We start from the raw sequence: 12879 nt of genomic DNA, 5'->3' as shown, positions 1-12879 counted from the left end.
ACATCTTTAGCTCCATATTGACAGTATATTGGCTGTATATTGCATCTTTCTTTAGCTCTATATTGACAGTATATTGACAGTATATTGACAGTATATCACATCTTTAGCTCTATATTGACAGTATATTCGCTCATCTTCTCAATATAATATAAATATTGAGAATATGAGTGTCCTCAGTATGTGGAGTTTTGGCACTGAGGACAAGGCCGTCTCTCTTTTTCTTCTCTCTTCTGACTGTTCTCGTTGGACCAAACAGAGCGGGCAACACTGTGTCGTGTTTCATTTTTATTTTTTTTCACATGAGATTGCTTTGCATTTAGTATTCGTGAAGTTCCACATCAAATGCGTTGTTTTAAATGTCTGAAGATGGTCATATATGACATTCTTCACAAATGTCCCAATTAGCAAGCAGCTTGTTGTGTGTGTTCCATTAGCAAGCAGCTTGTGTGTGTTCCATTAGCAAGCAGCTTTCTTGGTTTGTTGTGTTAGCAAGCAGCTTGCTATTGCTTGCCAAGCCATACGTTCTGTATCAACCGCTTTGCATACAAAATGGAAATCTGACGCAACAAACCGTATATAAATGCATAATTAGCAGAGGCCGAGAGGCGTAATGTCTTAGGCCCACCAGAAAACTAAGATGGCAGCTATATCCTTTTGTCTCCGTGCTGGCTCCAACATTTCCACATTTTGATGCCATCAGCTTATTTCGTGATTCTTTCAAATCAAATCCTTCACAAACTACTCCAAAGTGATAATGCAGATAAAATGTAAATAAGTTAGATTAACAGAGATAATCATATGATTCTCAGTTGTATAAGTATTCAAACCCTTTGCCTAATTAACCCTAAATCACTTCAGGAGCAAATTATTTGTTTGAAAGGTTACAACATAAGTGTAATATGTTTCACGTGGATGTAATCAGTGGTTTAACTTCAAAATTCACCTCTCCCACTTATCTATGCAATTTGAGGTGCAACACACTTTGTCAACCAACAAGGCAAACATGAAGACGAAGGATCCTTCCACAGAAGTCAGACATAAAGTGGAGGAGAAGCACTGGTCAGGAGAGGGTTATCAGAATACCGTGGTACCCCGCTATTCGCGGGGGGATACGTTCCTGGAAAATTCCGTGAATTGCGAAACTGCGAATAGCATGGCATTGTTTCAATGGAAAAAGGGGGGATAGTTTCCCGAGTCGTGAAAATCCGTGAATAGAGAGGACCAAACCGCAAATGGCGAGGCAAAATCCACAAATGGTAAGGCAAATCCAGAGAATGTCGATGATGATGATCCGCGAAGGTCGATGAAAATCCCAGAAATGGCGAGGCAAATCTCGCGAATGTCGATGAAAATCCGTGAATGCATGCCGTGCCAGTTTCAATGGGGGAAAGGGAGACAGCTAATTGCACTAATCAGAGAGTACGGTAGTACTCTCTATGTAGGGATGGCGTGGAAAAAAACGTCGGTCCAATCTGGTACATGCAAAACTAAAGTTGGTTTATCTTCTTTAAAAACTCGCTTCGGCTACATATGAGAGCCTACCTGGTGTGTTCAGTTGATTGTCGAGGTAGGGATCCCTTTTCAGTTCTCCAGACCAAGGCAAAAGCAAAATAAAGCGAAAAAACGAGATCGCTCAAACCCGGGATTTCATCTTCTTGTTCATAATAATAATAATAATAATAATAATAATAATCTTCTTCAGACCGCATATTTCCGAGATGCCTCTATCAATGACAATGATTCTGCTACCATTCGATAGAGTTTTACTTCCTGCAACATCCTTTGGTATCATAATTCTCGTAGCTTGAAAGGATTCTCTGAAAAGTCCGGAAAACGACATTCCTATGTAAAAGTTAGGACTGGGCTCGGCGTCGCGATGACTGTCAATCAGCTTGATGGGGGCGGAGCCGCTAGACACATTTGCCTCCGTGCCGGCGTTATACGTGATAATGTTACGTGGCATAAAATAATATCAGCAGAAATATCATGTCTCAGGAAATGCCTTGTTTTTCATTGTTACCTTTATAAAAAAATAAAATAATAGCGAGGTACCAGTGCTTGTACACCGCACATGGGACACGTGATCACCATCCCTCCAGTCGTGGGTCAAGGCAAAAGCAAACAGCGTGATCAATAACCATCTCAAGTCACAGTTTCTCGGCGCCAGATTCGTTACATCAGCGCATCATAGATGGCGTCGTATAAACAGCCTGAACAAGGAATCCACGGGAATTGAATCTACTATAAATGGAGGTGTGCGTGCGTGTGTCATACTTTTTGACGTCAATTAATTAAGTACTATTCAAATGTACCTTTTAACCCTTTAGACTGCTGAGACCCCTTAGACCTTGGAAGACCCTTTAACACAGATGACCTTTAAGACCAAGATGACCCAAAAGTCCCCAAGGACCCAAATCACCCAAAAGTCCCCGAGGATCCAAAAGACCCTCGAGGACCCAAAACACCCAGATGATCCAAAAGTCCTTGATGACACAAAATACCCAGATCACCCAAAAGTCCACCACGACCAAAAATTCCCCAAGGAACCAAAAAGTCCTTGATGACACAAAAGTCCCCAAGGACCCAAATCAACCAAAAGTCCCCAAGGACCCAAAAGTTATTGATGACCCCGAAGACCCACATGACCCAAAAGTCCCCGAGGACCCAAAATACTTGACCCAAAACACCCAGATGACCCAAACGTCCTTGATGACCCAAAATATCCAGATCACCCGAAAGTCCACGATGACCTGATGACCCAAAAGATGACCCAACCCTGATGACCCAAAAGTCCCCAAAGAGCCAAAAGCCCCCAAAAGACCCAGATAACCAAAAAGTCCCAATGAACCAAAAGTACCCAAAAAACCAGGATGATCCAAAGGTCCCCAAGGACCAAAAAGACCCAGATGACCCTGATGACTCAAAAGTTCCCAAAGATCCAAAAGTCCCCAATTAAAATTTGGTCCAATTTGACCAACGGGCCCCCTAGTTTAATAAGTTTTGAACTGACATTTAGTGATCCTTTCATCTTTGTTTTGGCATACTGCTTCGTCTTGAGTGGTCAATGGTCAATTCATTAATATTAATATTTAAATATAAAGATCCTAGTTTCCTTATGTCTATGCCCTCTTACCTATGGCTACTGGGATTGGGGATTTGGGAGAGGAACGTGGAAGCAGGGAGTGCGGGAGAGGAGGGAGAGGGGGGGGGGGGGGGGGGGGAGAGGGAAAATTGTTATTTCAAATTTTTTTTTAAATAATGCCAGACACCCTCAAAACACCACTGGTGGGCACATCTATAAAATTTGTACTGCAACATTTGTAAATCAGTAGTAGAACATCATCTACTCAAATAATACAATAATTATTCAGACGGTGTATTTCTCAGCTGGGCCTCTCTCAATGGCAATGACTGGAGATTTACTTGGTGCAGAATCCTTTGTTATAATTTGTTTCTCCAGTTTATTTCTCCAGTTAAATATTTACAGATACTCTCTGAGAGCGTGTTCTCTCGTGCTCAACCGAGGCCATCGTAGTTTGGCGAGGCCACGCCCTTCCCCACGCCTACTCGATCAACCCTGAACCTTGCTATGCGCATGCACAGATAAGAAAGCGTGTCACGTGTACAATGTGCTTGACTAACGGCTTTCTGATGATTTATAGTGACTATTTTTGTCTGGCGAGAATCTACTCAAGTATTACCGAGGTCTTCTGATTTCTCAGAACCAGGATTTGGATACTTCAGATAAATACTTATATCTTGTCTTGATAAAGTTCTTCATTGAAGTTAATTTTACGAAACTATTATCAGAGAGTGTGCTGGCACTGTCGACTCTACATACTAACGTGGGGATGACGTGGATAAAAAATGCCGGCCCCACCGGCACCCACTGATACAAAACAAAGGTTGGAGTACATCTTCGTACTCTCGTAGTAGTTTATCGAGGACACCTGCAGTTCGAGTGTATAATATAAGTTTTATTCACACCAAGTAAACAAAACGGTAAAAACCACGAGTGTCTTTCACGTCTGGCCGTGCATACATAAATTCCTCTCGAGAGGCTCCGCCCCTCCTTTCTGTCCCCACCCTATTGGTTAGAGGGAAACCACACCAGGTATTTTGGCATTTCTAAGTGCAGGTCCTTGTGTGGCATGAGGCTGGATGAAGACATTACGCTTTGAGAAACGAGCAATAAGACAGAGCTGCAAGATACAGTCAGGGTTACGTAAGACAATATAGGAACACATGTGCAGTGTTTGACTTTGCTGACTAAGATATCTTGGCACTTTTGCTCCAAGATTGAGTATCCTCTGAGTACCGTACCATTGTGTTATTCCACATTGCAAAAAATTAGAGACAAGTGAATAAAAAAATTTATGGTAAATTAAAAAGGCAATGTCGGGATGACAAACTACAGTCTAAAAAAGGTCCCAAACAAGATAAGGACGATGTTGGTTTAGAGAGTAGCTAACAGTATTGCCATCACATAACAATCCCTACATCACTGCCTCATTTACACTTCATCAATCATTGCTTCAATCTTCTACAAACACTTCACTGGTTACCACAGTACTTGATTACTCCTGTAGTGTAGCCACATAATGAGACTGCACAAATTAGCAGTCCGAGTATAATGTTATAATATCAGTACATTATCATAAACTTCTTACAAACTGCATGGACATCTCTAATAAGAGCATTCTATAATTATTTCCATTTGTGATTGGTTACTCTGTTTTTTGTTTTTTGTTTTGTATCCAGAATCGAGGCTCGTGAAAGAGCTAACATTTATCACACAAACAAATCAAACAGACAAACAAAATATATAAAAAGAGGGAGTGGTAAACAAGATGGGGAGAGAAGGGGAAGCACACAAACACAACATTTGAGAGCAGGGACATCGGGAGATGTGTGGGAGGGAGAGGGCTTGGGGAGGGGGGGCATGGGAGGGGGGGGGGGGGGAGAAGTATAACATTTTATCACATCTTATCACATCACATTTTATCAACCACGAATACACGGAACCCACGAATAGCGGAACCACGAATAGCGGTGTCCAACTGTATTTCAAAGTCACTCATTATCCCTGAGTATGGTGAAATCCATCATTAAGAATTGGAAAGCATATCATACCACCCAGATTCTACCTAGATCAAGTTGGGCAAGCAGGAAACTGGTCCAGGATGTCACTGCAAATCAAACAATGCCTTTGAAACATCTGCAAGGCTCTATGGCCGAGATAGGGGTCAGTATTCATCAATCAAAAATGTTCCATTCCCTTCCCAAAGCTGGCCTCTCTGGACAGGTGGCAAGAAAGAAACCATTACTGACAAAGACTCATCTAAAAGCTTGTAGGGAATTTGCAAAAAAAGCATCTTAATGATACTGCCATAATGTGGAGAGGTTTTGTGGTCAGACGTGACAAAAATTTGAATTTTTTGGTCTAAATTCAAAGCGTTAACGTCTTGGTGCCAGCCGAATGCTACACATCACCCTGTCAACATCATCCAGACTGTCAAGCATATAGTGTTGGCAGCATCATGTTATGGGGCTGATTTTCATCAGCATGGACTGACAAGCTTGTCAGGATAGAAGGGACAATGGACAGTGAAAAGTGCAGGAGAATTCTTGATGTAAACCTGCTTGAGTCAGCCATGAATCTGAAGCTTGGGTGGAGATTCACATTTCAACAAGACAGTAGTCCGAAGTGCAAACCTAAAGCCACACTGGAGAATGAGAAGAAAATAAATGTTCTTGAGTGGCCCAGTCAAAGTCCTGACTTGAACCCAATTGACCATTTATTGCGAAACTTGAGATTGTAGCCCATCGACGGCACCGATAAACCTTAACAGAACGAAAGCAATTTGCAGGTGAAGAATGGGCAAAGATTTGACCATCTCACTGTGCAAAGCTGCTAGAGACCTATGCTACCCAGAAAGACTTGTAGCAGTCAGTGCTGCAAAAGATGCTTCCACCGAGTACTGAACTAAGGGGTTGAATACTTTTGCAACCAGTGAAATTGATTTGTACATGTTTTTTGCAGGTATTCCTGGAATGTAACCTCCTGCAACTATAACAGTGTTTCGTTTGATCTCTTCAGTTATGAATAAAAAAGTTCATTTGGAAAAATTGTTACTGCATGATTTATCTAAATTTGGCATTATTGGTAGAGGGTAAATATTTTTTCAGGCCACTCTAGTAAAAAAAATTCACACCTTTTAACAATTTATGCTCTGAATCGAACAATTCATCGGATACGTTGTGTGCTATAGAATTCCTTTTTCTGTCTTCTTAACTCAGAAAAGTTATCAGATTGCAGAGATAATTTTTTCAATTTATCGTTATAATATTTAACCCCTCCTTCCTCGTTCCACACTATTACTGTTTATTTAAGAATGAATGCATAGAAAATAATCGAATTGTAAATAAATGTTGTGTGCAAGTCAAAACCCCACTCAACATTCGGCTGCTCTTTCATAATTCCTTAGTAAACATTGTAGAAACCATTTTTAGTCAACAACAACAACGTTGATGCACACATGTGTATACAGTTTGGGTTGTAACGTATGAGGTCTGGCCAATGAAGTCCTGCATGTTGTTTAAGATGTATGGCATCTTTTTAACATACTTCAATTTCCTGCTTTGATTTTCACCAGATATTTGAAGCAGTTTTGGGAGTCATGGTTGTCGATAACTATGCATAACTGAGAGAGTTGTAATATGCATAGATTCACATGATTCACATAATTTCATTGAGCCAGTTTTTGCTTTGGAAAGCTGTATATAAAAAACGTCAAATATGTTTTGTGATTCTTGCAGGTGTTGTGATTCCACCAGTGAATGTTAGCAGTAGTAGGACCTCCAGTACACCACCTCCCTCTTCAGTAAATGATGTTGCATTGGAAACACAGAAACGTCACCACTCAAGCACTACAAAGTCTCTCAGTGACATTTCAACGAAAACAAACGAAGAAAAGAGGCACAGTGTTGATACCGATTACTTTGAAACTGGTAAGCAACATCACACGCTTAAAACAAAAAGTTTTCCAATTTATTAAGAATCTCACAGATTAATTGTTGAGTGAAGAACCAGACTCAGTGGCGTAATGCTTAGAAGAGCATCCGCGCTGAGTCTGGGATGTCGGCGGTTCAAACCCGACCACGGCTGAGTCGTAGCAAAAACTAAAAAAAATGGTGCGTGCTACTTATTTTATTAACTCGTCATTTAAAAAGGATACAGCATGGACAAACAGCCATAAGTTGGCAACCATTGCACAGGCTTGATGGGCCTCATGGCCTCTCGTGATGAAGTTCCTTGTTAGCAAACTTGTATTTAATTTAAAAGAATGCTGAGTGCATCAAAGCCCAAGAAATCTAAACCATGCTTTGCTGCTCTGTGGATTATAAATGTTCTCTTGCCATGCTGAAAGTGAATACCAAGCAGTATATATCTCCAGGATAGCCTTGAGTTATGCACACTCGACTCTCAGCTCTCTAATCTGGGTTCGAATATATCGTCCCAGCTATAAACCCTGCTATTTCGCAGACAGGGTGATTCATCAATGTGTGTGGCGTCCCTCGTATGAACGTTGAATTGGCTTCCTGTCTGCCGGTATTACCTGGTGGACGTTTAAAGATCCCACGGTGTCCTTCGTAAAGTGTAGGCGAGCTATGGCCGGCACCATGAACGGATTCCAATTACCTGCTCTAACCTTAGTCCAACGTCAGGCTTGACCAGCCAGTTCGTGAAAGATTCGAGCTATGCTTCCCCAGTAACCCCTACAAGAACATGGGAATAATTGTGGCCATTAAATAAATAAATAAACTACTACTGGGAAGGCAATGACAAACCACCCAGTATAACCCATTCCCAGAAACAGCTTCTGCAGCACCAATGCTCTGTAAGAGCGCATGATGCATCAGAATCAGAATATATCTCTCACCGTGTTGTTCTTAACTTCTGCATTTGACCCTTCTTTGAACTTTTTCACAGAATGGTTGATTGTGGACATTATTTATATGCACTGTTTGGCCTGATCCAATTTCCAATAGATTGTAATCTATTGTTTTTATGTCCTGCTTGTTTAATACTCAGTGTTCATCTTTTTATTTTCAAATGATTATCATATAGTGTGCTGGCATAATCCAAATATTCATAATTGTGCACTTTGTGATAAAAGCACCAAACTGCACATGCATGGATCAATACCAAATGATCATTTTCAGATATTGGGGTACTTGAAATTGTACCTCTTTGCGCATTCGCAGTGATGTTTAGTCAGGCACATATATTTTGGTATAAAAATTTGTGTTCGAGACAAAATCATCCATTTATTTTATGTTGACACAGCAGTTCTGAACAATAGGCATCGGTATGTTATATTGGTATGTTAGATTATTTTGTAGCAAAATAGTATGGTTTATTTATAAATAATAATACGTACACCCCTCATGATAATGGCAATTATTTATATGGGATTTCGCTACAACGTAACATATAAATTGGGGTTTTTACATTTTGGTTTTTCACTTTTTTAACATTTTGTTTGGAATCATTTTATATTACGTTAAATTTTATTTTGCAGAATGGTTCAGTCCATTTCTTCCTTCCCCCTCAATCTTGGCTTGTTTTAGGAAAGTCGGTTGTGTTAATCGCACTTTGTACTATACTGTATGATCAGTTCAATTGCTGGGAAGCTTTTGGTTCACGAGGTATCAAGTGACCACTATATTCGTCATGTGTGTGTGTCTGTATGTGTGTGTGTCTGTCTGTCCGCAGCATAACTACCCGATGATATCATCCGATCTTAATGAAACTTGGGTGGGAGGTTGATATCATGATCTAGTTGTGTCCTGCCTAGAGTGGGCGTATTGCGCCCATTGTGGGCGGTCACGCCCAAAAAAGGTGTCTTTTTCGGGGGTAATGAGTTCAAGCTACATCTTCTCCGAGGGGTTTGGTGGAATCTGACAGGGGTTTCGATATTTGGTTAGGCCAATGTCATTTGTCTAGCCCCACGGAGCTCGATTTTTCATTTTTTTTTTTTTTTTTTTTCATTTCATTTTTCACCGAATTTTCGGTATTGTGTAGCTAACTACACAATTTCCCGACCCGGATCTCAGTCAACGGAGCATCTTCTCTTCTGGATTTGGTTATGACAAACTTCCCTGAAAATGTCTGCTGCTCTTCTTCTGCTCCAATCGGCTCATCTGATCATGTGCTTGTCAAAGTGGACATCTCTCTGACCATTCTCAGAGAGCCTCCTCAGCGTCGACGAGTCTGGCATTTCACTCAGGCCAACTGGCACGGTCTTCAAGCAGCCATCAATCATCTGGACTGGTCTCCCATCTCTACCGCCTCTGACATCAACTCATCCTGGGAATTCTTTCAAAGTAAATTGCTCTCTCTCATGCACAGATTTATACCATCTCGTCTTCAGTTGTCATACCCTTCCTCCCGTCCATGGTACACGGAATCTTGTGGTGAGGCTGTTGCCCTGAAACAACTTGCTTTCGTCTCCTGGAAAGCAAATCCAACGGAAGGAAATCTCATTTCCTTTCACAAAGCCCGAAACAAGTGTGTGTCCACCCTCAGGAGAGCCAGGAAACAATATCTCACCATTCTCAAGACCGAACTCTCTTATCTGTCTCCCTCTTCCAAATCCTGGTGGCGTCTGGTCAAATCTGTTTCTGGTGTTTGTTCCCCCTCCATCCCCTCCCTCACCTCAAACGGCTTAACGGCTGACTCCGCACGTGAAAAAGCTGAATGCCTCAACTCTGTGTTTGCCTCTAAATCTTGTGTCCCAAACCCATCCCTCTCTGTACCCACCGTACCCAGTCGTACCCAGCTGCTCCTGGACTCTGTGTCCTTTCCTCCTGACAAGGTGGAAAAGTTTCTGGCAACCCTCGACTCTGATTCTGCAACTGGTCCTGACGGCATCAGCCCACGGGTCCTAAAATCATGTTCTTCTGCACTTTCACTCCCTCTTTCTGTTCTCTTCACCCTCTCTTTTGCTCAAGGTCATCTGCCATCTGCTTGGAAATCAGCCAACATCACCGCTTTGCACAAAAAAGGTGCAAAAACAGATCCCAGCAACTACAGACCAATCAGCCTTCTCCCAATTATCAGCAAAGTCATGGAATCCATCATTGCTTCAGATATTAAATCTTTCCTCTTCTCCAATCGCTTGATCTCTGATCATCAATTTGGTTTCAGACCTGGTCACTCTACTCTGGACATGCTGCTTCTGCTTTCTCAACAATGGATGGAGGTCCTCAACGCCAAACAGGAAATTAGAGCTGTCTCCCTTGACATTTCACGTGCCTTCGATACGGTCTGGCACCCTGCTCTGCTCTCCAAACTCTCCTCCTTTGGTATCCATGGAAATCTCCACGCATGGCTGGCGGACTTCCTCTCTGGTCGTAGTCAACGTGTGGCCCTGAATGGGTTTCTCTCATCTCCTCTTCCTGTTCAGGCTGGAGTTCCCCAAGGTAGTGTTCTGGGCCCTGTGCTTTTTCTGGTCTTCATCAATGATCTCTCTGACTCTCTTGAAAATCCTCTCTATCTCTTTGCTGACGACTCTACTCTCTGTCGCTTCATTCCTCATCCCTCAGATCGGCAGTCTGCAGCCTCCTCACTCTCTGCAGACCTGGACAAAATCACAGACTGGTCAAACAAGTGGAACATGTCTTTCAATCCTGACAAATCTCACACTCTTACAATGTCTCTCCGAAAGGACCGACTGGACAACCCTCCCATCTACTTTCTCAACAATCCTCTCCAAGAAGTTCTGTCGCTCAAGCTTTTGGGTCTCACTATCTGCCATGATCTTTCTTGGGAAAACCATATTTCCAAGCTGGCCTCCAAAGCCAGTCGCCGACTGGGCATCCTCCGTCGTGCGAAGTCCTTCCTTGGCACACCTGAGCTCCTCACCACATACAAGGCTTTCATCCGCAGCTCAATGGAATACTGTTCCCCCCTCTGGGCTGGTGCTCCTGCCTCGTACCTTGCTCGGCTTCACGCTGTTGAGGCCAAAGCTTTCAGAATCATTGGAATCTCCTGCGATGTAGTCAACGCCGAGGGCCTTTCACTCACTCACCGCAGGCAGGTTGGTGGTCTTTCTGTCTTCTACCGACTCCTCTCCGGCCTTGCTCCCCCAGCTCTCTCTGTGCTCTGTCCCCCCAATATTCCTTCAGGTCGCACAAGATCTGCCTGCAACCCTCTTCTGGTTAAACTGCCAAAGTCTAGGCTCTCTGCTCACCTTCACTCTTTCATTCCCCTTTTCTCCCGCCTCTGGAACAAACTCCCCCACTCCCTTCAATCCCACTCCTCCCTCCAGGTCTTTAAAACAGCTGTTCACCACCATCTCTTATCTTCCCCCATCGAAAACCTTGATCTTTTCTACACCCGGTAATTCACCCCAGAGTCCTTGCAGTGTTCATATGTTTTAATCCTCTCCCACCTCCCCCCAAGTCCTCCCGATGTCCCTGCTCTCAAATGTTGTGTTTGTGTCCTTCCCCCTCTCTCCCCATCTTGTCTACCGCTCCCCTTGTTTTTTGTGTTTTGTGTGTCGGTTTGTCTTTTTGTGTGATTAATGTTAGCTCTTTCACGAGCCTCGATCTTGTATACAAAAAAAACAAAAAAAAAAACTAACCTCATAACTGATTATACATTATTTTCTATCTCATTTCCAGGTCAGTAACCTTCGTTTTGACATTTATGGGCCTGGCCTGTCCAGGCCTGTTTCGGTTATAGTCCGTCCTTTGTCATTGAATACCGCTCGCTCGTGAACAATCGTCGTCTCCTGACTTGTTTTTATTTATTTCTGTGACATTTTATTCATATTTTATCATATCAAATTTATATTAAATATGTTCTTAAAAAAAGGTTTGCTGTATTCTTAAGGGTGTTTTTATTTTATCTTTGGGCCGACATGTATTCCGTTGGAGCGCATCTCCAATTATCTATATATATTAAAGTAGCCAGATTTTTCCGTCCATCCATCCCTCTGTCTGTCACGCTCTTTTTGCTGTGATGTTATTACGATGTTACGTCTCGCGCTAGACTGGGCCTCTACGGGCATGCACATTATCCTGGCGTCCAGCACTCAACCCATCTCATCCTGTCACTTCATTGATGGCAGTTGAACAACATAACCCACATATCTGATTATCTGACGTCCATAGGCGACGGGCTTAATGCCAGACCCCGGGATGATGAATTTAGTAAGATGTCGGTGTAGTAAGATAGTGTTGCGTCTGGGGCATTATTACAGCACTACTTCTCGTGCTAAGCTTGGCCTTTATGGTGGTAACTTCATGAGAAATGCATTTTGCAATTTGCAAAAAAAAAAAAAAAAAGACGTACTGATGCCTGGGAACATAAAACCAATTTATAATATTGTTTTTTTAATGAATAAGTGTGCTCATGTTAATTGCAAATATTGACTGCCAACAAACTGTATTCTGTACTGTGACATACACATGTTTTGTTGTGCAACTACCTACAGCGAAGCGATGGGTTCAATGCTCGTAATAATTGAAGTCAAATAGAAAATAGGGTTTGATTATGCAGAATTTTGCTTTCCTTCAAGATGACCTTTCAAGAACGTGTACTGTGTACTTTGTAAATCGAGGGGTAGGTGTATTTATATTCTTGTGTTTATCTGGTGGTGTTTGCTAGTAAGTCAAATACAAGAAGAGCACAGAATGTTTGATGTTGGCAAGACATTTAACCATATCCAAAAATTTCCAACTCGTAGACATTACAGCACCTTTAACATCACAACAATTAGCTCAGCCAAACTGGGAGCTATGTCATTTGCAAAGAAGATACCCCAGAGCCCCTAACAAGTCTGGTCCTGTCAAAAAGGAAGGACATGT

General features: G+C 42.2%; 2 protein-coding genes across 2 annotated transcripts in view; one reads left to right on the top strand and one right to left on the bottom strand.

The window, feature by feature from the left end:
* LOC144892358 (uncharacterized) overlaps positions 1–12879 on the bottom strand; it is a 65804-nt gene that overhangs the window by 12606 nt on the left and 40319 nt on the right. The window lies entirely within an intron of this gene.
* Positions 1–12879, top strand: part of LOC137429760 (uncharacterized) — a 32782-nt gene that overhangs the window by 8564 nt on the left and 11339 nt on the right. The window contains exon 3 of the mRNA XM_068119985.2: positions 6820–7011. Coding sequence (XP_067976086.1) covers positions 6820–7011 — 192 coding nt within the window. The remainder of the gene's footprint in view (positions 1–6819; positions 7012–12879) is intronic.

This window comes from Myxine glutinosa, chromosome 1, assembly GCF_964187855.1.
Source record: "Myxine glutinosa chromosome 1, kmMyxGlut1.1, whole genome shotgun sequence".
Classification (NCBI taxonomy): Eukaryota; Metazoa; Chordata; class Myxini; order Myxiniformes; family Myxinidae; genus Myxine; species Myxine glutinosa.
This window is presented reverse-complemented; position numbering and strand designations above follow the sequence as displayed.